The sequence below is a fragment of the Dermacentor silvarum genome, chromosome 9, assembly GCF_013339745.2.
Source record: "Dermacentor silvarum isolate Dsil-2018 chromosome 9, BIME_Dsil_1.4, whole genome shotgun sequence".
Taxonomy (NCBI): domain Eukaryota; kingdom Metazoa; phylum Arthropoda; class Arachnida; order Ixodida; family Ixodidae; genus Dermacentor; species Dermacentor silvarum.
Window position 1 is genome coordinate 23,470,266 of NC_051162.1, and position 25,181 is coordinate 23,495,446.

At 47.7% G+C, this 25,181-nt stretch overlaps 1 protein-coding gene across 1 annotated transcript in view; it reads right to left on the reverse strand.

Moving 5' to 3' along the window:
- LOC119463490 (sodium-coupled monocarboxylate transporter 1-like) overlaps positions 1–25,181 on the reverse strand; it is a 78,070-nt gene that overhangs the window by 11,093 nt on the left and 41,796 nt on the right. The window contains exons 5-8 of the mRNA XM_037724332.2: positions 20,411–20,497; positions 17,951–18,123; positions 10,994–11,097; positions 7,929–8,026 (exon numbers count right to left, since the gene is read on the reverse strand). Of these exons, the coding sequence (XP_037580260.2) occupies positions 7,929–8,026; positions 10,994–11,097; positions 17,951–18,123; positions 20,411–20,497 (462 nt within the window). The remainder of the gene's footprint in view (positions 1–7,928; positions 8,027–10,993; positions 11,098–17,950; positions 18,124–20,410; positions 20,498–25,181) is intronic.

The window sequence follows — 25,181 nt, forward strand, 5'->3', positions numbered from 1 at the left end:
TAAACAATATCATCCATACTAACCACGATTAACAACTGCAACGTGAACCCCAAATTAAGCACAAGGAAAGAATGAGCTGCAGACAAATGCGGCCGCAAATTTTCTTGTTTCTCAGCCATGCGCTCTGCTCAGCTGCTGGGGGTGCGATCGTTGCCAGACCTCAAATACACCTCTCGCTTGATCTATCAGTCTAACGCTAAGAGTGGCAGGCGCTGCCGAGCTAAATTTGTGCATTGCGCCGTGTTGTCATTTGATAACGAAGCCAAATTAAGGAAACACATATGCTGTCTTAAATAATTGGGCGTTTGCTAAGCGCATTTAAGAATAGCCTCGATATCAGGCACTTTTCTCGGTCGGTGCACTTCACTCGAGTCAAGGGCGCATTTTCAAGGCGTTCCTTGGCGGAGGAAATGTGAAGTAGCGTTCATGAAACGCAACGGCGCCTTGAGTGTAGAACGCTCGTCGCCTCGACTTGGCTGAGTCGAGGAGAAGCGTTGAGTGAAGGTGTGTTTAAGAATACGGGGGTTAGACTTGAAACACTGAAACAAGAAAACCTATGCGAAAAAACATTAATAAATGTTTTATTAGAATGCTGCCATATAAAGTAATGGTTCCGTTTCAAAATCATTACTTTAGGACAAACAAAATAATTCTTTTTTTCTATTTCAAAACGTGTTAGTTGAGTATTTGTGACCCCGACCTACTAGTGCTTCTTGTGTAAAAGATAGTCGGCCTGTGCGAGCCTCTGCAGAGGCGTTGCATCGTGCTGAGTGGCGTTGCTCACATGAGCAAGGTCGTTTCTTCAGATGTATTTTTATTTCGTTGCTTGTGTGTTCACGGCACGGCGTGCTCTTCACTTCAAATTTCGCCTGTTCGAGCACATAGCATTTAATGGCAAAATGTGTGAGTGCAGAATATTTGTTATCGTGCATGTTCATGCTACTTCATCCGAAGGTCTGTGTCCGGCTATGACGATGAATGTGGAGCGCTACGCGAAGAAACGTCGTGCAATGTTCATTCTCCTGTAACGCAGACGCGGGGCACCCGGCAGGCAGTTGGGCGCTTGAAAGGCTTGAAATGCCTTTTAAGGGCAAATTTGGTGAATGCTGTCTGGTCTGATAACAGTTGAATGTGAAACATGGCACCACTCAATATTGTTGAGTGCTTCAAGGATTCTAGTCAAAAGTTTCGCAAATATTGTTTTATTGTGTCGATGTGTTCGGGATACTACTTTTCATGTATTGAAACACATTTTTGTTAGGGCATGTATATTATATTGTCACGTAGTAGTGACACTGAAGTAAACAGTAGTAAAACTGTGTATGACGAAACTGGTTGTTTATTGGGCGAACCTGTGCCCACAAAAGCAAGCTACACTCGAAGCACAACGAAAGCGGCGAACACAGTCGGCGGTCGTCGAAATCTGATCAGCGGCGAGACGCGTCAGCTTTTATACCTGAGTCATCGAAGGTTCCAGATTAATCCCTGATGCCCGCGTGTCTTCCAGAAAGTTCTAGACAATTCGCGTCGGTCATACAATCAGATAACATAAGCGTCAGGTGAAAACAGGCAACGAAAAGAAGCATCGATAACGTTTAACATTTGTTAGCCGGTGGAAAGCGGCCACCAGTGAAAGATAAACATGTATACGTGTCAATACCCTCCCCTTAAAAAGCATCGTCCCGATGCTACAAACACGAAAGCGAAAACAAAACCACGCGTACAGAAAGGGACAATAATAACAAAGCAACAAAGGACCTAAGTTCGTCAGCGGGCGTAGAAAGGCTTAAGACGCACCACGTCGATGACTTCAGGTCGTGCGCGGCGCTGCTGTGATTGCGAAATACCGTCTGGCACGACCTCATAGTCCAGTGCGCCAACACGTCGGATGATCTTATATGGTCCGAAATAGCGACGTAAGAGTTTCTCGCTAAGTCCTCGTCGGCGTATCGGAGTCCAGACCCAAACACGGTCTCCGGGCTGGTACTCGACGTAGCGTCGTCGAAGATTGTAGTGTCGGCTGTCGGTTCTCTGCTGGTTCTTGACGCGCAGGCGGGCGAGCTGTCCACCTTCTTCGGCACGCTGCAAATAGGTGGCAACGTCGAGATTTTCTTCGTCGGAGACATCCGGTAGCATGGCGTCAAGCGTCGTTGCCGGTTTCCTTCCGTAGACCAGGTTTAACGGCGCCATGTGCGTCGTTTCTTGCATGGCCGTGTTGTATGTGAAGGTCACGTACGGAAGGATGGCATCCAACGTCTTGTGTTCGACGTCGACGTACATTGCCAGCATGTCGGCGATGGTCTTATTTAGGCGCTCGGTGAGGCCATACGTCTGCGAGTGGTAGGCAGTGGTCCGGCGATGGCTTGTCTGGCTGTAGCACAGGATGGCTTGAGTTAGTTCAGCCGTGAAGGCCGTACCTCTGTCGGTGATGAGGACTTCTGGGGCACCGTGACGCAGGAGGATGTTCTCAACGAAGAATTGGGCTACCTCGGCGGCACTGCCTTTGGGCAAGGCTTTTGTTTCGGCGTAGCGGGTGAGGTAGTCCGTAGCTACGACGATCAATTTATTCCCGGACGTCGTAGTCGGAAAAGGCCCCAGTAAGTCCATCCCGATCTGCTGGAACGGTCGGCGAGGTGGCTCGATCAGCTGTAGAAGTCCGGCTGGCCTTGTCGGCGGTGTTTTGAGTCGCTGACAGTCTCGGCATGTCCTTACGTAATGGGCGACGTCGGCCTAGAGGCGAGGCCAGTAGTATTTTTCTTGTATCCGCGCGAGCGTGCGGGGAAAACCAAGGTGTCCAGCCGTTGGGTCGTCATGAAGAGCTTGCAGAACCTCTGGACGCAATGCTGAGGGTACCACGAGGAGGTAGTTGGCTCGGAGAGGCGAGAAGTTCTTCTTTAGGAGAATGTCGACCGTTTTGCAAGAAAAACGACGTCAATCCTCGCCTGAACACCTTCGGCACTATGACGGTCTTGCCTTCCAGGTAGTCTACAAGGCTCCTTAGTTCGGGGTCGGCTCGCTGTTGTTCGGCGAATTCGTCGGCACTGATGGGTCCCAAGAAAGTGTCGTCATCCTGGTCGTCTTGTGGCGGCGGTTCGACGGGCGCGCGAGACAAGCAGTCGGCGTCAGATTGCTTTCGCCCGGACTTGTAAACGACGGTGATGTCGAATGCTTGAAGTCTAAGACTCCATCGTGCGAGGCGACTTGAAGGATCCTTCAAGTTAGCTAGCCAACACAAGGCGTGGTGGTCGCTCACAACTTTAAAGGGCCTGCCATAGAGGTAGGGACGAAACTTTGATGTAGCCCAGATGATGGCGAGGCACTCCTTTTCTGTTGTGGAATAATTTGCTTCCGCCTTCGATAGCGACCGGCTAGCGTAACTTACAACCCTTTCTAGTCCGTCAGTCCGCTGCACAAGAACGGCGCCGAGTCCTACGCTGCTTGCGTCGGTGTGGACTTCGGTATCGGCGTTTTCGTCGAAATGCGCAAGTATTGGCGGCGATTGCCCCAGGCGTCGCTTCATTTCTTCAAATGCTTCGACTTGCGGCGTCTCCCACTTGAACTCGACGTCGGCCTTCGTGAGGTACGTCAGTGGCTCGGCGATCCGTGAAAAGTCCTTAACGAAGCGCCTGTAATAGGCGCACAGTCCAAGAAATCTACGCACTGCTTTCTTGTCGGCCGGCGGAGGAAAGTTGGAGATGGCTGCAGTTTTCTGAGGGTCGGGGCGCACTCCAGACTTGTTGACGACGTGGCCCAAGAACAAGAGCTCCTCATATGCGAAGCGGCACTTTTCTGGCTTTAACGTGAGTCCGGAGGTTTTGATTGCTTGAAGAACTGTTTCAAGGCGCCGCAGGTGTTCTTCGAAGCTTGAGGCAAACACAACGACGTCGTCCAAATAGACGAGGCAAGTGTGCCACTTAAAGCCTGCCAGTACTGTATCCATGACGCGTTGGAAAGTCGCAGGTGCCGAGCAAAGACCAAACGGCATGACCTTGAACTCGAACAGTCCGTCTGGTGTTATAAAGGCAGTCTTCTCCCGGTCCCTCTCGTCGACTTCGATTTGCTAGTAGCCGGTTTTGAGGTCCATCGACGAAAAATACTTTGCGTTGTAGAGTCGATCCAAGGCGTCGTCAATCCGTGGGAGGGGGTATACGTCCTTCTTCGTGATCTTGTTGAGGCGACGATAATCGACGCAGAAACGTAGGGTTCCATCCTTCTTATTCACTAACACCACGGGGTCGCCCACGGACTCTTGGACGGCTGGATGATGTCGTCGCGTAGCATTTCGTCGACTTGTTGCCTTATGGCTTCGTGTTCGCGCGCCGAAACTCGGTACGGGCTCTGACGGAGTGGGCGGACATTTTCGTCGGTTATGATGCGGTGCTTGGCGACAGGGGTTTGTCGAACTTTTGATGACGACGAGAAGCAGTCCTTGTATTGCAGGAGCAGAGCTTTTAGTTGTTTTTTCGTATGCCTGGGAAGGTTCTGATTGACTTCGAAAGTTGGTTCAGGTATTATAGTCGTCGTTGCAGGTGCACTGGAATCCGTGAAGGCGAAAGCACTGCTGGCTTGTACTATTTCGTCGATGTAGGCAACCGTGGTGCCTTTGTTAATGTGCTTGTATTCGGGGCTGAAGTTCGTGAGCATCACCCTTGTTTTCCCTGCACGTAGCTCAGTTATGCCTCTAGCGACGCCAATTTCAGGGTCGAGCAGTAAGTGATGATCGCCCTCGATGATGCCCTCCATGTCTGCAGGCACTTCGGTACCGACGGAAATCATTATGCTGGAGCGAGGCGGAACGGTGACTTGTTCTTCAAGCACATTCAAGGCATGGTAACTTATGCTTGTATCCGGTGGTATCGCGTTGTACGTTGAAAGCGTTATCGACTTGGACCCTAAGTCGATGACTGCACCGTGTTGGTTTAGAAAGTCCATGCCTAGGATGACATCCCTGGAGCAGTGCTGCAGGATTACGAAGCTCGCCGGGTAAGTGCGGTTGTGTACCGTGACTCGCGCTGTGCAGATTCCAGCCGGCGTTATTAGGTGGCCTCCCTGGGTTGTTGCATCACGATTGCAGATGTTGGCGCAGGGGCTGTCATGGTAGCTGCTGCCGAGGTCGTGACTTTTGTCCTCTTGGTCGCTGTGGTCTTCTCGGGAAGAAGTCCGTACTCCGGCAGAAGTCCTTGCTGCCTACGGCTAGATCGCTGGTCCTTGGCGACGTTGGCGCTGTCCTCCGGTTTCGGGCTTGGATCACGGCTTTGCGGGGGCGTTCGCTGCATGAACGCACTAGCACCTCCACCAGATGTCACGTAGTAGTGACACTGAAGTAAACAGTAGTAAAACTGTGTATGACGAAACTGGTTGTTTATTGGGCGAACCTCTGCCCACAAACGCAAGCTACACTCAAAGCACAACGATAGCGGCGAACACAGCGGCGGTCGTCGAAATCTGATCAGCGGCGATGACGCGTCAGCTTTTATACCTGAGTCATCAAAGTTCCAGATTAATCCCTGATGCCCGCGTGTCTTCCAGAAAGTTCTAGACAATTCGCGTCGGTCACACAATCAGATAACATAAGCGTCGGTGAAAACAGGCAACGAAAAGAAGCATCGATAACGTTTAACACTTGTTAGCCGGTGGAAAGCGGCCACCGGTGAAAGATAAACATGTATACGTGTCAATATGCACAGTTCTAGGTGAATAAAAGTTGAAGTGGCTTTTGAAACCTCTCTGGCACTGTCATTCATTCCCACCATATTCCCTCACACTCCTAAAGAACGCAGAAAATCAAGTGCCGTCAATAACGGCGTAATTAAGCTGAAGCTTAAACCGAAGGCGACTCCTATAGTTTGATGACACGCTTTCGCTTCAGCTGAGGCTAATTGCAAGCTCTGAAAAGAAAAATAACTGCTTGTGTAGATCTCAAAATACCGGTTCCTAAAAAATCTTAAGCTTTTCGCCAAGCAGCATAAGATCTCGACGTCATTTTCGGGTGTTACGTCATATATTAACTATTTTTTACAGAAGTTGCCCCACTACCCAACTAAGCACCGTTGGCGACATTTGCCACACGCTGCCGCTTTATAGATATGTAGCCTTTTAGGAGGCTTCGCTGCCTGGTTTGCGGTATGTATGTATGTATGTATGTATGTATGTATGTATGTATGTATGTATGTATGTATGTATGTATGTATGTATGTATGTATGTATGTATGTATGTATGTATGTATGTATGTATGTATGTATGTATTTCGGCGTCTACTATGGAACTTAGTATGAGCTACAATGCGCGAGCGCTTGGCAGAGCCCTCACCTGAATTGGATAGTTGCGTTGATGAGCGCTGTCCTCGCGAGTTAGAGGAAGATGGTCCTGCTTCGAACATTGCCCCCTTATGCCTTGTTTCGCCCTCTCCTCAACCTTTTGCGCAATATTTTGGTCCCAAGAAAACGATAAGGACAGATGATGGCCACCTTCAGTACCAGCTATGCGTAAACCATTGTTCTAGGCACTTCAGCTGGTGAAATATTGTAGATAAGAGACAGCAGGTTCGCAGATACAATAACATTTCGATTGCACGCAGACACAAAGAAAGGGAAAGCGCAGGCGTTGAGCGCTATTGTAGAAAACAGTGTTACGACGCACCGGGGTGCGTTAAATTAAGCATACAATTCCGAGGGGAGGGCAGATTTCATTTCCAGAAGTATCAATGCCACTCACATGCGCAACAGGTGGCCACAGCTTTGGTCAAGTTCTTTTCGAGAAACTGACATTTCTGCTTTAAGCTTGGGCGAGAGCGTGAAAGCAGGAATATAGGGGTGACGTCCGAAAAAATAACAGCGGAACCCTCTCCCTTCAACACAGAAACACTGCGCCAGTCGGCGCCGCTATCCAATTTGAGAAAGCGCTTGGCCACGTTCTCGCGCGTTGCCGGTCATACTGAGCGCGATAGTATGTATGCATGTATGTATGTATGTATCTGCCCTTCCCAGGTATGTATGTATGTGTGTATGTATATATGTATGTAGGTATGTATGTATGCAGGTACGCACGCACGCACGTACGTATGCATGTATGTCCGCGCCTAAACTCTTTCACGCCAAAGTGGGTCACATCAGTATGCGTCGATTTTCAATCAACCTCTGACGCCAACTTGTCTTCTTCTTTCTTGGGTTTTACGTGCCAAAACCAGTTCTGATTATGAGGCACGCCGTAGTGGAGGGCTCCGGGTTAATTTTGACCACCTGGGGTTCTTTAACGTGCACTACAACGCAAGCACACGGGCGTATTTGCATTTCGCCTCCATCGAAATGCGGCCGCCGCGGCCGGGATTCGATCCCGCGACCTCGTGCTCAGCAGCGCAACGCCTTAGCTGACTGAGCCACCCCGGCGGGTGACGCCAACTTGTACCACAGGGCATGTGTCACTTGGTACATGCCGCTTATCATGATAATCATCATACACAACAAATAATCAATTACGCCCATCATACGAAAGATTTCTAACCGCATTGAAGTCGTCAATCATCTCAAAAGAATGGGTGTACCTCCAACTTTTTCTTTGTTTCCGCTTTCTTGCGCTGTAATTCATAAAATAATACCTTTGTCATCAGAAAGAGCTCTACATAAGACAACCGGCTACATACCGTGGTGTTTAAGTATTCTAATGTGTACAGGTGTGGCAAATGGTATACTATTTAGCTGGCTGCAGCCCCAGGCTGAAGCAAAAACGATTATATTTCTTAAAATTCGCATAGAACTAACAATGTCTTGCCTCGTATTATATTTCACCGTGTTCTAGAAACGGTTTGTGATGGAGACTACACACTATGCGCTGGGCTTGCTTTGAGGTATACCGTACGTGTTGGTCGCCGCACTCGCTCGCATTACTGGGTAATTATTGGGCTGTGCATTAATGAAGTGATCATGCTTACTTTTTCTGCAGGAGGCATCAGCCTAAAAAGACGCCACAGTGGGAATAGGAGATTGGACGTCAATTTGCGCATTTCAACGTCGGACAAATTGGTGCCACCTGCAGAAGCGAGGAAGGGTCAGTTTTCAGTAGGTGATATACAAGGCCTGTCGGAAAAGTGGATGACCTTATTTAATTAGGTGAAAGAAATTATGCAGATCTAACATACTTTTTGGAATTTATGTAAAGCGAAGTTTTCGTGAAGCGTTTGCCGCTTTGATCATGGCACATATAGATACCTCCAAAATATGCTTATTTTCTACCTAAATGTGCAAAACACATAGAGAACAATCATAAGCAACTAAAAGAAAAATATATTTTGCATAACCTTCTTCTTGGGGAATAGTACTTCAGAGCTTCTTCAAGCTCCCTACTCCTCAGACATAAGTCTGCGCGATGTTTGACTGTTTACAAAATCGAAAGTCGCCGGGAGAAAAGCGTATTTTCACACCGGAGTCAACATAAGTGCAACGCAATGGCTGCCCGAGCATCACTACCGCAGGGTACATTCTAGGTCTATTTCTAGAAGTGGAAAGACCGTTCCACTCAGTATGAGGAAGCGGGAGGGTGCAACTTTGAAGGAGGTTAGCGCGTCAAAAACACCAGTCGACGATTCTATTTTTGTGAGCGCACGGTCGAGAACTCCTCCGACAGGCCTTTTAAAACATAGATTGGATATAAAATATCCACATCCGTTGCCAAACACAATATATTCAATACATGAACAGAGAAATTATATTTTTACACGAGCTCTTTTTAAACAAGTTAAATAAGTTCTTGTGTTTACGTGGAAATAAAGAAACAAAAATCAAATAAATTCTGGGGTTTTACGTGCCGACACCATTATGAGACACGCCGTAGTGCGAGTCTCCGGATTAACTTCGACCACGTGCAGTTCTTTATAACGTGCACCCAATGCACGCAAGGCAGGCGTTTTTGAATTTCACCACCATCGAAATGCGGCCACCGCGGCTGGGATTTGATCCCTCGGCTTCGTGCTTAGCAGCTAGATATTGGTTTCAACAGTATTGGAGCGGACACCTAAGAAGAACTAAGTGACGTATTCTCGGAAAAAAATGACTTCAATGAATGCAAAGGGGTTCACTGTAAGCCCTGCAGCAAGAATAGACTGCTGGCTAACGTGCGGAGAATTAGGGGTATTCTGATATAAAAGAACGCCAACATGAGCGAAAACGGAAATAATGTACCTACTGGCTAGCACAGTTTCGGCCTTATTTGTCTTGAATTTGTTCTGTGTGGCGCAGTTTATATAAGTTAATCTTCGCCCACAATTCCCAAGTTCTAAGGCTTTTAACGCTGATTGATATGAAATGAGTAGAGGGTTTTCAAAGCAAAAAGAAAGTTGGCGAACCAATCGCCCTTCTAGAAAAGTAAAGGGGTGTCCAGGAGCATATTCCGCTTCGAAAAAATGCGAGTTATATGAAGCAACATTATTTTGAGGATACTTTAACATTTTTTTAATGTCCAGTACAGAGCAACGTGCCCTAAAAATGCATCAAGGCGCAACAAACAACATATTGACAAAATCTCAGTGTCTCCATGCCAGGTCGACAGTTTGCAGATAATTTATTTTATTTTGAAAACATGTCGACTCATGATTCCTGATGATCTTTTCTTCCTGCTTTCTGAGGCACCTCGAAATGCAACAGGTAAGAAATAACGTGGAACGAATTCGAAATTCTACTGTATCATTTTTGAAGGTAGTTTTAACTGTGTTTGGAGATACTAAGTCGACCAGTGGAAGCCATGTCCAGAAATTTTGGACGTTGCCCCTTCGGTAATCAGTAAAGTTTCACCGCAGTACACCAACAGGACTCAATGGGCAGCATTTTTCAAGACTTATGTTTCGAAATATCATCCGAGTTTGAAGAAGTTCCAAGTAGCAATACCAAGAGGATACTTTGTTCGATTAATGTACGCCTTTACGGCACTAAGCCGGTATTATTGCTGCGTTATAGCAGTGTTTTGGTCCTGACCAAAAGCCACGCTCTAATTAGGACTAGACTATGAGGACCAAAAAAGTCCACGGCGGCTGTTGCAGAATGATAAACAGACGTTCGCTTTGAGTGACTGTTTTGCCGCTTCCTCTCTTGACCACCTGGTGGCGGCATTGGATATGCCAACGTCCTATGGCCGACGGACTGAAGCCAGAAGTTAACGTAAATTTCTTCAGGAATGGCACAAATCCATCGAAGCAGCCGCCGCCTCCAAATCATTTCACCGCAGTAAGGTCCAGTGGCAAACTCCGCGCGAGAAATGTTAGGAACAACGGCAAGACAAAGCGAGCAGATTCCCACTGCTTCTGTGCAGTGGATTCTGAACGCGCCTCGCACGCCTAAACCATTCAACTGCGGCGCTTTCAAAGATGTAGAAGATTAGCTAGACACTTCGATCGGCTCGCTACTTCCAAAGACTGGGATAACTGCCGTAAGCTCAGGAATGTTTATTTCCTCCTTGAACATCCGGCATGAATGCGGTACAAAAAACTACAAACTTCTTCGTCCTAGTCCTCTAGCCCCAAATAGAGCGTGACTATATAACATACCCGACATGTCCGTTGCCGTCATGCCGAGGAAGCATTCACTTCGTCATGCTGCTAAATGTAGTAGTTTTTGGTGAATGCTCTTATCCTTTGAGGTACAGTAAAAAATAAAGGTATTGAATACTGAATATGAAAGCGAAAATCAACAACGAGGTCTTAAGCATAGCGCCAAAGAAAACACATCATAGTTACAGGTGTGCTGTAACTACGATGTGTTTTCTGCGCCGATATGTTACACTACATCGATATGTTACGATGTGTTAGGATACCATAGCCTAGTTACAGCACACCTGTAGTGTATACGTATGAACGCGGCGACCAGAACAAAGCTACTAAATTGGCTTCTTCAAAGCAATATGAAAGAACCCGCGTGATGAGGGCAAGCACGCTGGCGGTAATTTTCACAATCTTGCGCAGATTTATTATATCCAGAAAAAATGTATAACAAGAAATAGCATATTTACCAAAACAAACACTTATGGCAAGTCCTCCGACGTATGTTGCAACTGTGCTGAACAGGCTACTCCAATAAGTAGAAAGACGGAAAAGTGGAAACGTGCTCACGGATCTGTGAAAGGAAAGCAAAAATGGAAGGTTCACATTGCGTGACACATAATGTTCCCTAAAGCTGTGTATAGATGTTAGCAATTTATCGGCTTCTAACGCACCTTACTTATGGTGCTGGGCAGTGACAGAAATCGGTTTACCCTATTTATGGAGCTATCTTCCATCCTATAAAAATGAATTTAACCGTATTTCTGTATTTCTGTACTGATCTAAAGATATCTAAAGTCTGTTAATCAGAGAAAAACATTGGAGACAATACATATAATGCTACTGGATTTGACATTTGTGCTTAACACAATGACAGGGACATATTGCGTGGATGACACTGCGTGAAGTGCAGTGCACAAGGGGGGGGGGGGGGTTTGTCCTGAGAGACCACCCCAGTTTTACTCGTAATATTGGAGCGCGCGCGCGCGCGCACGCACGCACGCACGCGCACGCACACACACACACACACACACACACACACACACACACACACACACACACACACACACACACACACACACACACACACACACACACACACACACACACGCACAGCACGCACGCACACACGCACAGCACGCACGCACGCACGCACGCACGCACGCACACACACACACACACACACACACACACACACACACACACACACACACACACACACGCTTTCTTTATCATGATTCATTGCGAAAAAAGCCCGGGAAAGCAACCGAAAGTTGCTCAACAGCCTCGTGACGGCTTTCCTGCGCCTTGACTTGGCATTTATTACCATTCCCTCAGTTTATATCATGCTAATTTACATAACGTTTCACAGTATACAACAGTCACAGGTACATAGTTATCTGTAAACGTATACGCATACAAAACATTTCCTTGCTTCTCTCTCATCCTTTCTAAACGTACAAACATTTCGCTCATGTATAACAACAAGTTCATAAAGGCTATTTCATTTTCCAATAATAGATATATTCAAACTTCCACTTTACATGGACTGCAAGAATGCAGAAAATGCTGCAGTTTTTATAAGCAAAACTATATTATAACATATTGTTAAATTTAGTAAACATGAGGACGTGGGGCTTTGTTTTCGTATTACATAAGCACTCTAGTGCTTAAAGACTTCGCCTTTCAGCCTTAATAATATGCAACCAAACAGTTCTCATACACCAATCCACTTTGACTCTCTAAATATCTGATGCCAAATACCAAACTGCTGTGAACTGAATATTTAAATAAAACGCATTGACTGCCTATGAAAAAGCGACAAATTTACCCTCGTAGGAATTATTTCTCCACCCCCTTTGCAGTCAGACCAAACACCGGCACAGGCCGATAATTTCTCCTCTCCTATGAATCGCCAGGTCTGAATAATGCAGTTTATTTGTATTTTTTTCAGGAACTACACAAGTTTATGACGACAAAGTGCCGTTATATAGGTTTTTCTCGTGCAAGGCCGAGGAATGGCGAACGAGAACCATGGCTAATTATTGAATTAACTTTGACCACCAGGACATCTGTAACGTGCCCTTAATGCACGGAACGCAGGCGTTTTTCATTTCGCCCCCATCCAAATGCGGAACACTACAGCCGCTGGTCGATACTTTAGCCGTTGTGTATGTTTTTGGTGGAGAACTGTGCCACAAGTTAAAAAAAAAAAGCTAATGATTCCGCTTTCCGACGTCTCCCTGCGTACCGCAACCGCGCACCACATTCAACCTTCAGTGGCATGCCCAGCTCGCCTTGTCATTTAGGACATTTTGTACGGAGTCGAATTTGTCGTTTTTTCCCCATGTTCGCACGACGTTATTTTGGGCTGGGACTTTCTTGCTACTAACCATGCCGTTGTTGACTGTACGCGCGCCGAACTTGAGTTGTCGCCGACGTGTGACGCTGCATCTGACAAGCCACCTTGTGCTACTAGCGTGCGACTACTTGCGTGCTACTACTAGCGTGCTATTAGCGTGCTACTACTATTACCACTACATCTTGTGCTACAAGCCACATTGTGCTACTAGCGGACAATAAAAAAGGTTTACAGATACTTACGAATATCTGTGGAAATGCAGCGACAAATCTAGGTCTTAAGTTTAGCGCAGAGAAATCAGGAATTATGATCTTTAATGAACACACGAGTAACTTCGTGGTGTCAATTCAACAGCAAGTAATACCCATAGTGAAGCAATATAGGTACCTCGGCGTACACATAAACGAAGGAAACAATTACTCAAGCAACCACCAAGATAATCTGAAAATAAAAGGGAAGCGTAATGCAGCAATAATGAAACACAGAGCACCGTGGGGCCACAATAAGTATGAGGTGGTGCGTGGAATCTGGAAAGGAGTAATGGTGCCAGCGCTAACATTCGCAAATGCCATTATATGCTTAAAATCGGATATATTGGCGGGTTTGGAAGTTAACCAAATATCAGTAGGCCGGTTGGCTTTGGGAGCCCACAGTAATACCACAAATGAGGCAGTGCAGAGTGACATGGGTTGGGCCTCTTTTGAAGTCAGAGAAGCAGACAGCAAAATTAGTTTTGAAGAAACGCTCAGGAACATCGATGAAAATGAATGGGCGGCTAAAGTACACAAGTATCTCTACATGAAAAGCGTGGACACAGAATGGAGGAAGAGGTCAAGGAAGTTGACAACCAAGTACAGGATAATCGAAACGGTAAATAGACAACCAGGAGTTATCAGAAAAGAGTGAGAGAAATAGAGACCGTGAATTGGATGCAAAGAATGGAAACAAAAAGGGCAATGGAGATTTACAAGAATGAGAAGAAACAAATTAGAAGGGAAACTCTGTACGATAACACAAAGGGCAGTGCCTTGCTATTTGAGGCTCGAGCCGGTTGCCTCAGGACGAAAACATATCGCAACAAATATTCGGAACTAGATGAGACATGTGTATGCTGCAGTAAAGATCCAGAAACCACTCAGCACATCCTGATGGAATGCGACGGGATCCACCCAGCGAGAACCGTAGGTAACGTGCAACTCCCTGAAGCGCTTGGGTTTAAAGTGGAAGGAAACATAAGCAGATCAGCCGTAGAGATCAGCAAGAGACGATTAGACTACTGGTGGAAAAAAAAAAACAGGGAAAAGATGGATACGACCTGATCTCTTAAAATCATAGGCAGCGGTACAAGGTAAATTTTTGAAAAACAAAAATAATGAGAGGTATACAAAAATGCTAGATAAAGAACATGTATAGTATCCGGATTAAATCGAGCAGGCTAGGTGACTATTTGTCGCCGCCCCGTTTCAAAGGGGATACCAATAAATCATCATCATCATCACCTTCTTCTCGAGTGGTCATCACCGCGGACTCTGAAATCCCTTGTTTGTCTTCTGTTTTTCTGCCACTTTCTTGCTGCTATGCTCCCTCTTCCACCACCCTGTTCGCACCTTCCGAAGCCTTCACCTCTCGCAAAAACTTCCTTCTCCCTTTTGCAGTTCTCACAGTCGAAAACTCTTGCAGCGCCACATATGTCACGAATCGGTTCTCTTCCACAGCCACCTTATTTCGTGGTGAATGTATGGTCTGCTTGAGGATATTGATTCCGCACGCTCTACGATACGATATGTCTTCTTGTCGGCAGCATTACTCCTGCTACAACCACCTGATTCGTCCTCCTTAGAGGCATTCCTTCCGTCAATTGATTCCAAACTCCCGCCTGGCCAGCGTACCCAGTTCTTGGAGCGGCTCGCCCGCTTTCGGATGTCGTTCGATCATAAGCAGTCTTCCTTGGGTCGCACATCCGCCGTCGTTCACCACATTGACACCGGCACCCATGCGCCCCGGCGCCAGCGTCCATACCGAGTTTCTCACGCTGAACGCCGTGTCATTGGCGAACAAGTTAACGACATGCTTCATCGTGGCGTCATACAGCCTACACACAGCCCTTGGGCCTCCCTAGTAGTGCTGGTGAAGAAAAATGACGGTAGCATTAGATTTTGCGTTGATTATAGGCGCCTTAACAAGATCACATGAAAAAATGTTTATCCGCTGCCCAGAATCGACGACGCTCTCGACTGCTTGCAAGGAGCAGAGTTCTTCTCCTCTTTGGACCTTCGATCTGAGTACTGGCAGGTCCCTATGAATGAAACTGACCGTCCAAAGACTGCGTTTGTAACCCCAGACAGTTTATTTGAGTTTAACGTGATGCCGTTTGGCCTTTGTAATGCGCCATACCACCTTCGAACGCCTCATGGACAACGTTCTTAGAGACCTAAAATGGCACACGTGTCTTTGCTACCTGGACGACGTCGTAGTCTTTTCGAAGAACTTTGCCTCCCATCTGAACCGCCTCGCGAGCGTCCTGAATTGCCTTTGAGGCGCTGGACTGCAGCTTAATTTGAAGAAGTGCCACTGTGCCGCCCGCCGACTTACCATCTTAGGCCATGTTGTCAGCAAGGACGGTATCCTTCCCGACTCTGCAAACATTCGCGCCGTCGCCGAGTTCGCCAAGCCGGCTACGCTGAAAGAACTCCGTAGCTTAAATGGCCTGTGCTAGTACTTCCGCCGATTCGTGCGTAATCTTGCGTCCTTAATCGCCCCCTTAACGCAGCTGCTTGCCAACGGCCAAGGCGTGGTCTACAGCTTGCGAGGACGCGTTCGTCACATTACACCATCTTTTGATATCCCCACCTATTTTACGCCACTTTGACCCGGCCGCTCCAACAGCAATCCCCACGGACGCTAGTGGAATACGCCTCAAGGCTACGCTAGTGTAAGTCTGACCTTGATGAGTACGTCGTCTCATACGACTGCCGCACTCTCACGAAAGCGGAAACGAACTATTCGGTCACTGAAAAAAAAATGTCTTGCAATCGTTTAGGCAATCACCAAATTTGGACCTTACGTATATGGCCGTCCATTTTACGTCGTGACTGATCGCCATGCCCTGTGCTGGTTGTCGTCCTTAAAGGACCCCTCTGGTCACCTAGCTCGTTTGGCACTTCGTCTACAGGACTATGACATCCATGTTGTCTACCGGTGAGGCCGTAAGCATTCGGATGCCGAAGCTCTTTCGCACTCGTCACTGCCCGATGAGTATGGCGCTGCGTCTGTCTCCAGCTACGATTCTTCGTCTATTACATACGCCGACATGCCAACTGAGCAACGCCGGGATCCTTGGCTTGCCTCTCTTCTGGAGTATTTATCTCAGCCGTCACCCCGCACCACTGACCACTCGCTTAGGCGCACTGCTCGTCACTTTGGCATTCGCGATGGGCTTCTGTACCGCCGCAAGTCCCTATCTGATGGTCGTAAATGGTGCGCGTGATTCCTCGCCATCGACGTTCAGACATGTGGGCCTCTATTCATGCGGATCCGCAATGCGCCCATGCCGGTGTACTAAAGACGTATGCATGCCTACGGCTTCGATACTACTGGCGCGAAATGTACCGCTTCGTTCGGCAGTGCGTCCATTCGTGCTCCAAGTGCCAACGCCACAAGTACCCACCTCACAAGATTACAGGTCCGCTCCAACCATTGCCACGTCCCTCCCGGCCTTTCCACCGTATCGGCATTGATTTGTACGGCCCTCTACCGTACACCCCAGATGGCAAGCGCTGGGTTATCGTCGCCGTGGACCACCTCACGCGATAAGCCAAAATTTCAGCGCTTCCGGCGGCCACAGAGCGTGAAGTCGGCTTGTTCATCCTTCGCAACCTTGTTCTTCGACACGGTGCGCCTCGCGAGCTACTGAGTGACCGTGGTCGTTAATTCCTCTCCGAAGCTGTAGAAACCCTCCTCCACGAATGCAACATTGCCCATAGAACTACAAGCGCATATCATCCGCAAACCAATTGTATGACTCAACGATTTAATCGCACGCTCGGCGACATGCTCACCATGTACGGTTCCGCTGACCACGCTAACTGGGACAAAATCTTTCCCTTTGTTAAGTATGCTTACAATAGCGCCGCTAAGTATACCACGAGATTCTCTCCTTTCTTTCTTCTTTATGGTCGCGAACCTTCCTCGTTTATGGTCACGATTCTTTCGTATCGCCCTGACGCTTCAGAATCTACTACTCTATCCGAAGCCGCCACTTATGCCGAAGAATGTCGTCAGATCGCCCGCTCACTTACCGCGCAAGATCAGGCCAGCCAGAAACATAGTCGTGACGCAATCGTCTCTTTGTATTCATATTCACCTGGAACGCTGGTATGGCTCCACGTTCCCTCCTCTACTCCCGGCCTTTCCACAAAGTTCAGCTCAAAGTATGACGGTCCTTACCGGGTTCTACGACAGACGTCCCCGGTCAACTACGTCACTGAGCCTATTCACCCATTTACAGACCAACGGCGGCGCGGACGCGAAACTGTTCATGTCGACCGACTGAAGCCGCACTACCACCCACCAGTGCTGCCTGTTCCATAGGTGGCCAGGATGGCTCCTTTTTCGCCGGGGAGTGATTGTAGTGACAAATACGGGCGCCAGCAGAAGACGAAGAAGACGTTTGTTGTTGTTGGTGCTAGCGCTCGCTGCGTTAGGCCGTTGCCTGTTTCTATGCATTCATATAAACGTCGAGCACATCTACCTTTAAACACGTACTATCAATACATACATACATACATACATACATACATACATACATACATACATACATACATACATACATACATACATACATACATACATACATGCATACATGCATACATGCATACATGCATACATGCATACATACATACATACATACATACATACATACATACATACATACATACATACATACATACATACATACATACATACATACATACATAGAGAAACACGAACTCGTCATCTGCGTGCGCAGTACTTGTAAATGCACGTTCTTCAGGCTGCTAGCGACAATGAAGTTGTTGTCACTTACGTTACCGAATATGTTGTTAAAGTAAAGTTCAGGCTTCCCGATGTGGTCGTGACGTTGTCTCCGCAGAACTCCAAGCTTACTGGCATCCGCTGTTCCCGAGCGCCAGAATTTATCCGCAGAGACATGTGAACCAATTGGTAGACGACCATGAGCAGAGTAGTGGCACCAGCACCCTACGCAAGATGTGAAAGATGCCTTTAGGCAGTGAAACGGTGAGTCTTGACGTCACCGTGTGGCTTTAAACTTGCAAAGTCCTTGCGGCAGCTAAAGTGGAATTGCCCGATACAGAGCGTTCATCGGAGGCCGAGTTTATCGGTGAGATTTTTTTCGTTCCTGGCCACATGGACAGTGACAGAAGCCGCAATCATTGGGGATCCGGAATAATTAAACATGCAACTAAAGCAGCATACACGAATACCACATTTGCATTTTGTCGCTACACTACTACGGCCGTTTAGTGGTCGGGGTGTTTAGGCACAAACACCTATATCTAATATAGGTGTCGCGGTGTCGCGACCGCGGCGGCCGCGTTTCAATAGGAGGGAAATGCAAATACGCGTGTGTACTTCGGTTTAGATGGACAGTAAGAAGCCCGAGGTGGTCAAAATTACTCCGGAAAACACAACTACAGTGCTCCTCATAATCAATGATCATGATTTTGACAGTTAAAGCCCCAGCATTCATTTAAATAGTTCGATTAAGCCCCACCGGAATGCAGCCATCACCGACCGGCTGCGAATAAAACCCGTACTATGTGTTCAATGGCGCAGTGCCGCTGGGCCGAATCGCAAGGGGGTAATGTGAAGTCCTTACGATCTTTAGCGCCAAGACAGCTTGCTAATAAAAGTATGCTTGTAATCAGTACCTTCGTACCCCCTTTCATCAAGAACTTCCATTTTTCCATGTTGGGAATTATGATTGCACGTGTTTCAGTGAATTTTAACTTACTGTTCGCTTTAAGAAAATGTCTGTTAAGATACGTTACTCACCTAGGCACGAGTGATATTGGGCTGCAATTATTACTAAGGATAACCAGAGCTGCAGCAATGCCGGCCACCAGTAGCGCCGTAGCATGCAGTCTAGCAAGCATAGTTTCTGATCAATAGCAAATGGTACGATTTCGCGTTAGCAAGGTCAGCGTTTATTTTGAGGCACGTGTGTCCTGCCTCTCACGTGATCGCGTACTACCGTGCTAGAACGTCAGAGCGTATAGCCTCCTCGCAGCGCACATGACCGTCAGTTGCCTGGACGCATCGGGCTAGACGAAATAGTATCACAGGTGCTAGTTTCTTGTCGTTCAAGATTCTCTCGCCAAGAAAGTGGCTCCCTGCGGGATGGTATCAGCATATTTTATTTGCACGCGATGATGATGTTAATTGGTGTCTGCTTTCAAACGAGGCAGCAACATATAGTCACCTAGCCTGCCTGATTAATTAGGATTGACTGCATCTGTTGCTATCAAGGCTTTTGTCTATGCGATCTCAGCGTTAAACTTCGTATTTAAAACCTCTATAAATCTTTGTAACACTACCTGCGCTTGCAATGACTCCGATTCTATCAATCTCTTCTCTGCTTTATTTCCACCTGTGCTCTAATCGACTTACTTATCTCGAATGATCCACCTTCTTTGAATCCAAATGCTTCTGAAGGTGTACACTCTTTATTGGTCTCGCTGGGTGAATATCTACGATCTGCCGATTCGCTTCCAGGCTGCTTTTTCCGTCCCTCACATGCCTCATCCTATGGTGCTTATTTACTCCAGCATGTTTTTTGTACTCAGGCAGCCAGCTCAGACCTAAAACGGCAATGCACGACCAATTAATTGCGTTATCAACGTTAAAACTCTCAAACTCACGCTCAACCGATGTAGCGCCTCCTGGCGAGGGGCTTGTTCCTTAGTGCATGTACTGATTTAATTTTTTAATTTTTGTCAGCTTCGGCAAACGCGCACGCAGCAAGGATCAGTGCCGATAAATGCGTAACCTTATATCTTTGAGGGTGAAAACAGTAATTTTGCTAGCACCAGCTAGGTTAGAAAGATTGCCTAGCACGATTTTTTTTAACGGGAAATATTGTTGAATGGCTAGCTTTAACGAAAACTTCAGTAATAGAACTGGTCATTTTCATAGCTCTTTGATGGGAATATTGCAAATAAGTCGTGTTTTATTGCTTATGTAAAGCAAACAGGACATGTGTTGGTCTTCCGCAATGCCACGTTAAGATCGAAAATTCCCTGCGATATTCTAACAAAACCGCAAGTCCCGAGTATGACCGGTAATCATTGATTTATAGGGACTCATTTGCGTACTTTTCTAAAGATAGTGTATTTTTGCTGCCGAAAATTTTCAATCTGTCGTGAACAAGCAGCCATACAGATTTAGGGTAAGAAAACATGCCCCCTTTTAGGCTCCACGCAAAGCAATGATGTTCGCCCAAATCACGTTCCCGAGGACAGCGTACCTTGCTGTTTGCGAAGGGCGCAGTTAGCCCGAGTACGACAAGGCCTACGAAGGGGCCAGTGATTGCTGAGTTCACCGCCATGAACATCTGCAAGAGAACGAAAAGGCAGGCCGCTCATTTGCAATTTTCCGTCTTTAAGCAATGAAAAAGAACGTTTACTGCTGATGAACTAGATAAATTAAAAAGGTTGGAAGGCGATTCAACTTCTAGTCGACAGCCGCTCATTTTCTGTTTTCACAATGACAAATACACCAAAAGGAACGCTTACTGGTGATAGACTAAATCAATTAAAAAGTTAGAAGGCGACTCAACTTCTAGTCGACACTAATGAAAGACAACGATTTCATGGGTGAGTTCTGGGTGAGAATGGGGAGTATGAACCATAAAATTTATTCTGAGGCCCACGGCCTTTTAAACGGCAACGTCTGAGCACTCGACAAATGTGCTGGGTACCAACGATAGCGTCTCAAAACGCTAGCTGTCACGAGGGAAGAATGCAAGAAGGCTCTACGTACCACCGGTACCACTGGTACTGATATCAGCGATACGACGCGGTTGTACGGCAGGGTTACCACCGGTACCACCGTGCCGGTAGCAGGTCTATAATCTGGATCTACCCACATTTTTAGACTGCACAATCTTCCGGATAGGCGCATGAATCACATTAGAAGAAACTAATGTGATACTAAATATCGGGGGAACTCGCTAAGCAATTAAAATTTGTCGTCTGTAAAAAGCGTCCCTATCGAAAAATGAAATGTTATCCAGACCACGAAGTGCTCCTAGAATGAAGCACCAACTTTTAACTTATAGCAGCCACGTGCGTTTCCGACTAATGACAACATCTGACCATTGGGACTGGAAAAAACAAAACTAGAACATGTTTAATTTAAGCATAGGCCTTTCTGATGCCACAGACGTTAACTTTGCAGACCAGGCTACTTTTGTATGAAAAAAAAGAACGGCGTTCCATAATGCATTGTACAGGTAACATAGTTCAGTAAGCTACAGTCTCCCGCATAATCTCGGGTAGAAAGCACGGAAAGCCATCACCTTGCACTCAATTTGCTCTCAGTTTAAATCTGCAAGTTCAAGCAGTGTATTACAAAGAAATCCTGGAGAAAAGTTCTTGCTTGAACACATCTTTTGAAAACCCGAGAGTGACAGCTATGATTGCTCAATTATTCCTTAGTGAACTGGTCACTAATGCAGTAAAAGCAAAGTTGATTGTAGCATTTGGCGATATCATTTAAATATTGAGCTGAATAGGGACACGCCACTGCATCCGTGATCATTGCAAACATACCTCATTCAGCCTTCATGCAAATGCATTAAAACGAAACCTGGCGATGACGGGATATTCTTCGGACGGAGGCCAAGTTTCGAAGATAAGCGAGATGCCAGCAACAAACGGACAAAGAGGAAAAGGTGCCACGTTCGGTACAGCATGAAAGATATAGCGCAGTTACCTGAATACTGTAGACGTTGGTTCTGTTTTCGCCTACTCATAATTATCGGACATGTTTCATACAAGTATGTCAAATACATGTAGTAAAATTACACTATTACTGCGTTAGCGTACTTAGGGTAGTTCACGTACTTTCCGGGCTATGTGTGTGTGTATGTATGTATGTATTTATGTATGCATGTATGTAACCGCTTCCCCGCCTACCTGGGTCAATAGGTAGTCAATGGTGGAATAGGTAGCGCATCTGGCTATTGTGCTGACGGAAGAGCGTACGCAACCAACCATCGCAGAAACTAGAGTCGCTGTGTATGTGCCGATTTTCAACGAACCGTTTTGACGCCGACATGGCTCACTGTAGACGCGCGACTGGATAGGCAGCGCTGTTTAGTGAAACTCTTTGACTTCGACTGGGAGCACTGAGTATGTGCCACATGGCCTCTGCCAGTCTGCAATGAACATATTCGACGCCAAATCAGGTCACTCGGTAGGTGCCATTAGCTGTGTACCGCTCTTGAATGAACGTGTTTGATGCCAACTTGGTTAACTAAGCAAGTGCCACTGGAAATGTGCCACTCTAGAATGACAAAAAAGATCCTTTAATGTTACTCGATGCTGGACGGAATCTAACCCACATCCCACGGATTCCTCGCGGACAGCAATCCAAAGCTACATTTAGCAGGCTGCGCCACAAATGCACTGGGTAACTGCTGCTATTCAATGAATGTCTTTATCACCAACGCTTTGGCGAGCTCCGCCAAGAATGCCCTTAGTATGCGCGGCTCTTCAATGAACCTCTCACCAACTTGGGTACTTGAGTAGGTGCCACTGGGTGAGCGGAAATCGAGGGAACAATTCTCAGCGTTCGCACTCACCGGTGAGCCACGCTTCTCGTCTCGGAAGCCACGCGCAGACATCTCGGCAGCACCACTAGATATCGAAACGTGCCCGGAAAGAACGCGAGAGAGCAGCCCGGCTGCGGCGTGAGGCGTTTCTCAGCGTTCGCATGCACGGGCGTGCCATGCATTACAGAGGCCAGGCCCAGGCTTCCCGGCTGCGCCGCTAGATTGCACCGAGTGTTCTTGGGGAAGCCCGAAAGTGGAGTCCTACTGCAGTTACACACCTCATACTTCACTCGTTTGGATGGTGGTAATACGTTGAGTCGCTATGTTTAATCGATGCTAAACGCATTGCCCTCGACAGTCATCGTGAGATGGGTTCTGCCGTCGGGCGCGTCTGAAGCGGGCGCGTCTACGCTTCTACTGCGGTCGTGGCTGCACATGGCGCGGCTGAGCGCGGCCGCGCTCAGCCGCGCTCAGCCGCGCTCAGCTGGTAATCTTGGAGGCAATCTGCGGTTTGTTTGAAAGCCAGCCGACCGGAGATAGCTGATTGCTTCGTGTGCGCTGTATTCTCGCTAGCCTAAATTGCGCTAAAGCGAGAGTCAGCACGAAGGTGAATTCTCTTTCTGCTGCTGTTACTCTTCATCATACCAGCGTTCTGACAGCGAGTGTCAGAATTCATTGAGTGAGATGTGTTTCTCCGTATCACGCACGGACGTGCGTGCGTGATACGGAGTTTGTTTATTTAGTTAATAAGCGATTGTTTGCATCAGTTTATACAGCTGATAAAACTGCTAACCATATGGTGTATCGCTTTCTAATTGCTCTCGCAATCGATGCTGCGCCTTTCGGACATAACTGCGACTTTTTAATATCACCCGAGGCACATAAATCCAAGACTGATACTTTAAGTTAGGCAGCTCGAGTGGTTGCTTGTTTATACAACTAAATAAATGAGCACCGTAATTCGCTCCTGAATGCTAAAAAGTGTGTTACGTATTTCATATTGTCGTAATCATATTATTACGATAGCATCGAAAGATGTTGAAGAGACGAGCCGCCGCGCAAAAGACGATGAAGTGTATCTGTGCTTTGGTGCGAGCGAGTGTGGGCCTGGCTGTCTGGCTTCAGTGTAAATAGCCTGTAAATAGCCTCTTTCGTCTGTGTCCTTCCACACGTAACATTCTGGTGGAGGTTAGCGATCCCCGTCCTCACCACGGAACTCCGAAGTGGTCGGTACATCGAGCTTGTCACCATGCCCCCCGGTGACGAGACCGCCTCTGCAACGGCTTCGGCTCGCCCGACTACGCCTATCGTCACGGTTGCCCAACATCGCGACCCTGGTGTGTTCTCTGGCCTGGAGGGACAGGATGTTGACGAGTGGATCAAGCTCTATGAACACGCCAGTGCTAATAACAGGTGGGACCCAACGATTATGCTCGCCAATGTCATCTTTTATCTCGGCGGCACCCCACGCGTGTGGCACCAAACGCATGACGACGAGTTCACCAATTGGGACACTTTCAAAGAACAGCTTCGGGAACTGTTCGGCGACCCTCTTGGGCGCAAGGTTGCCGCGAGGAAGGCTCTTGCGTCTCGTGTGCAGACCTCTACATAGCCGTATGTTTCATACATCCTCGACGTCTTGGCTCTATGCCGCAAAGCCGACGATACTATGTCCGAAGCAGATAAAGTGGCTCATGTGCTAAAAGGAATTGCCGACGACGCTTTCAATTTGCTTGTTTTCGGCAACGTCTCGACTGTCGACGCTATCATAAAAGAATGCCATCGCTTTGAACACGCTAAGAGCCGCCGTATCACACCCCACATCACGCGGCTACCCAACACTGCTGCTACGTCGACATGTGAGGGTCGACCGCGTCAGGCCACCACCTGTGACGACGTAACCCGTATTGTTCGTCGCGAGCTCGAGGCTGCCTGTTCCTCAGCTTTCTCCGCGACGCCTCCTGATCCGCCAGCTACCACAATTGCGATGATTCAGGCCGTCGTCAGACAGGAATTTGAAAACATGGGTCTGAACTCCGTGTGTTCAACGTTTCAACCTAGCGTTCCCCAGTTCTCTAGTGGCCCTCCTCGCCCTCGGCAGTCCCTTTCTGCCTCATCTCGCCGCAACCCGTCCGAATGGCGTACCCCTGATGACAGGCCGATCTGCTTCCACTGCTGTCGCATCGGCCACGTCGCTCATCACTGCCGCAACCGATGGCCACCTCCTCCTCGGACATACGCCGCCGCTTATCCCCGCACCTTCGGACCTTCTGTTCCCTATGCCTCCCGCCATGAACACACTGTCGCTGATGCCCCTGCTCCGAACCTTCGCTACAGCCGGTCGCCCTCACCTCGCCGCCACCAGTCTCGTTCGCCCCAACCCCGTCGATTTTCGTCGCCGCCTATCGCCTCCCGGATGCCGCCGGAAAACTAGACACTGCAGCTTCTGGAGGTGAAGCTG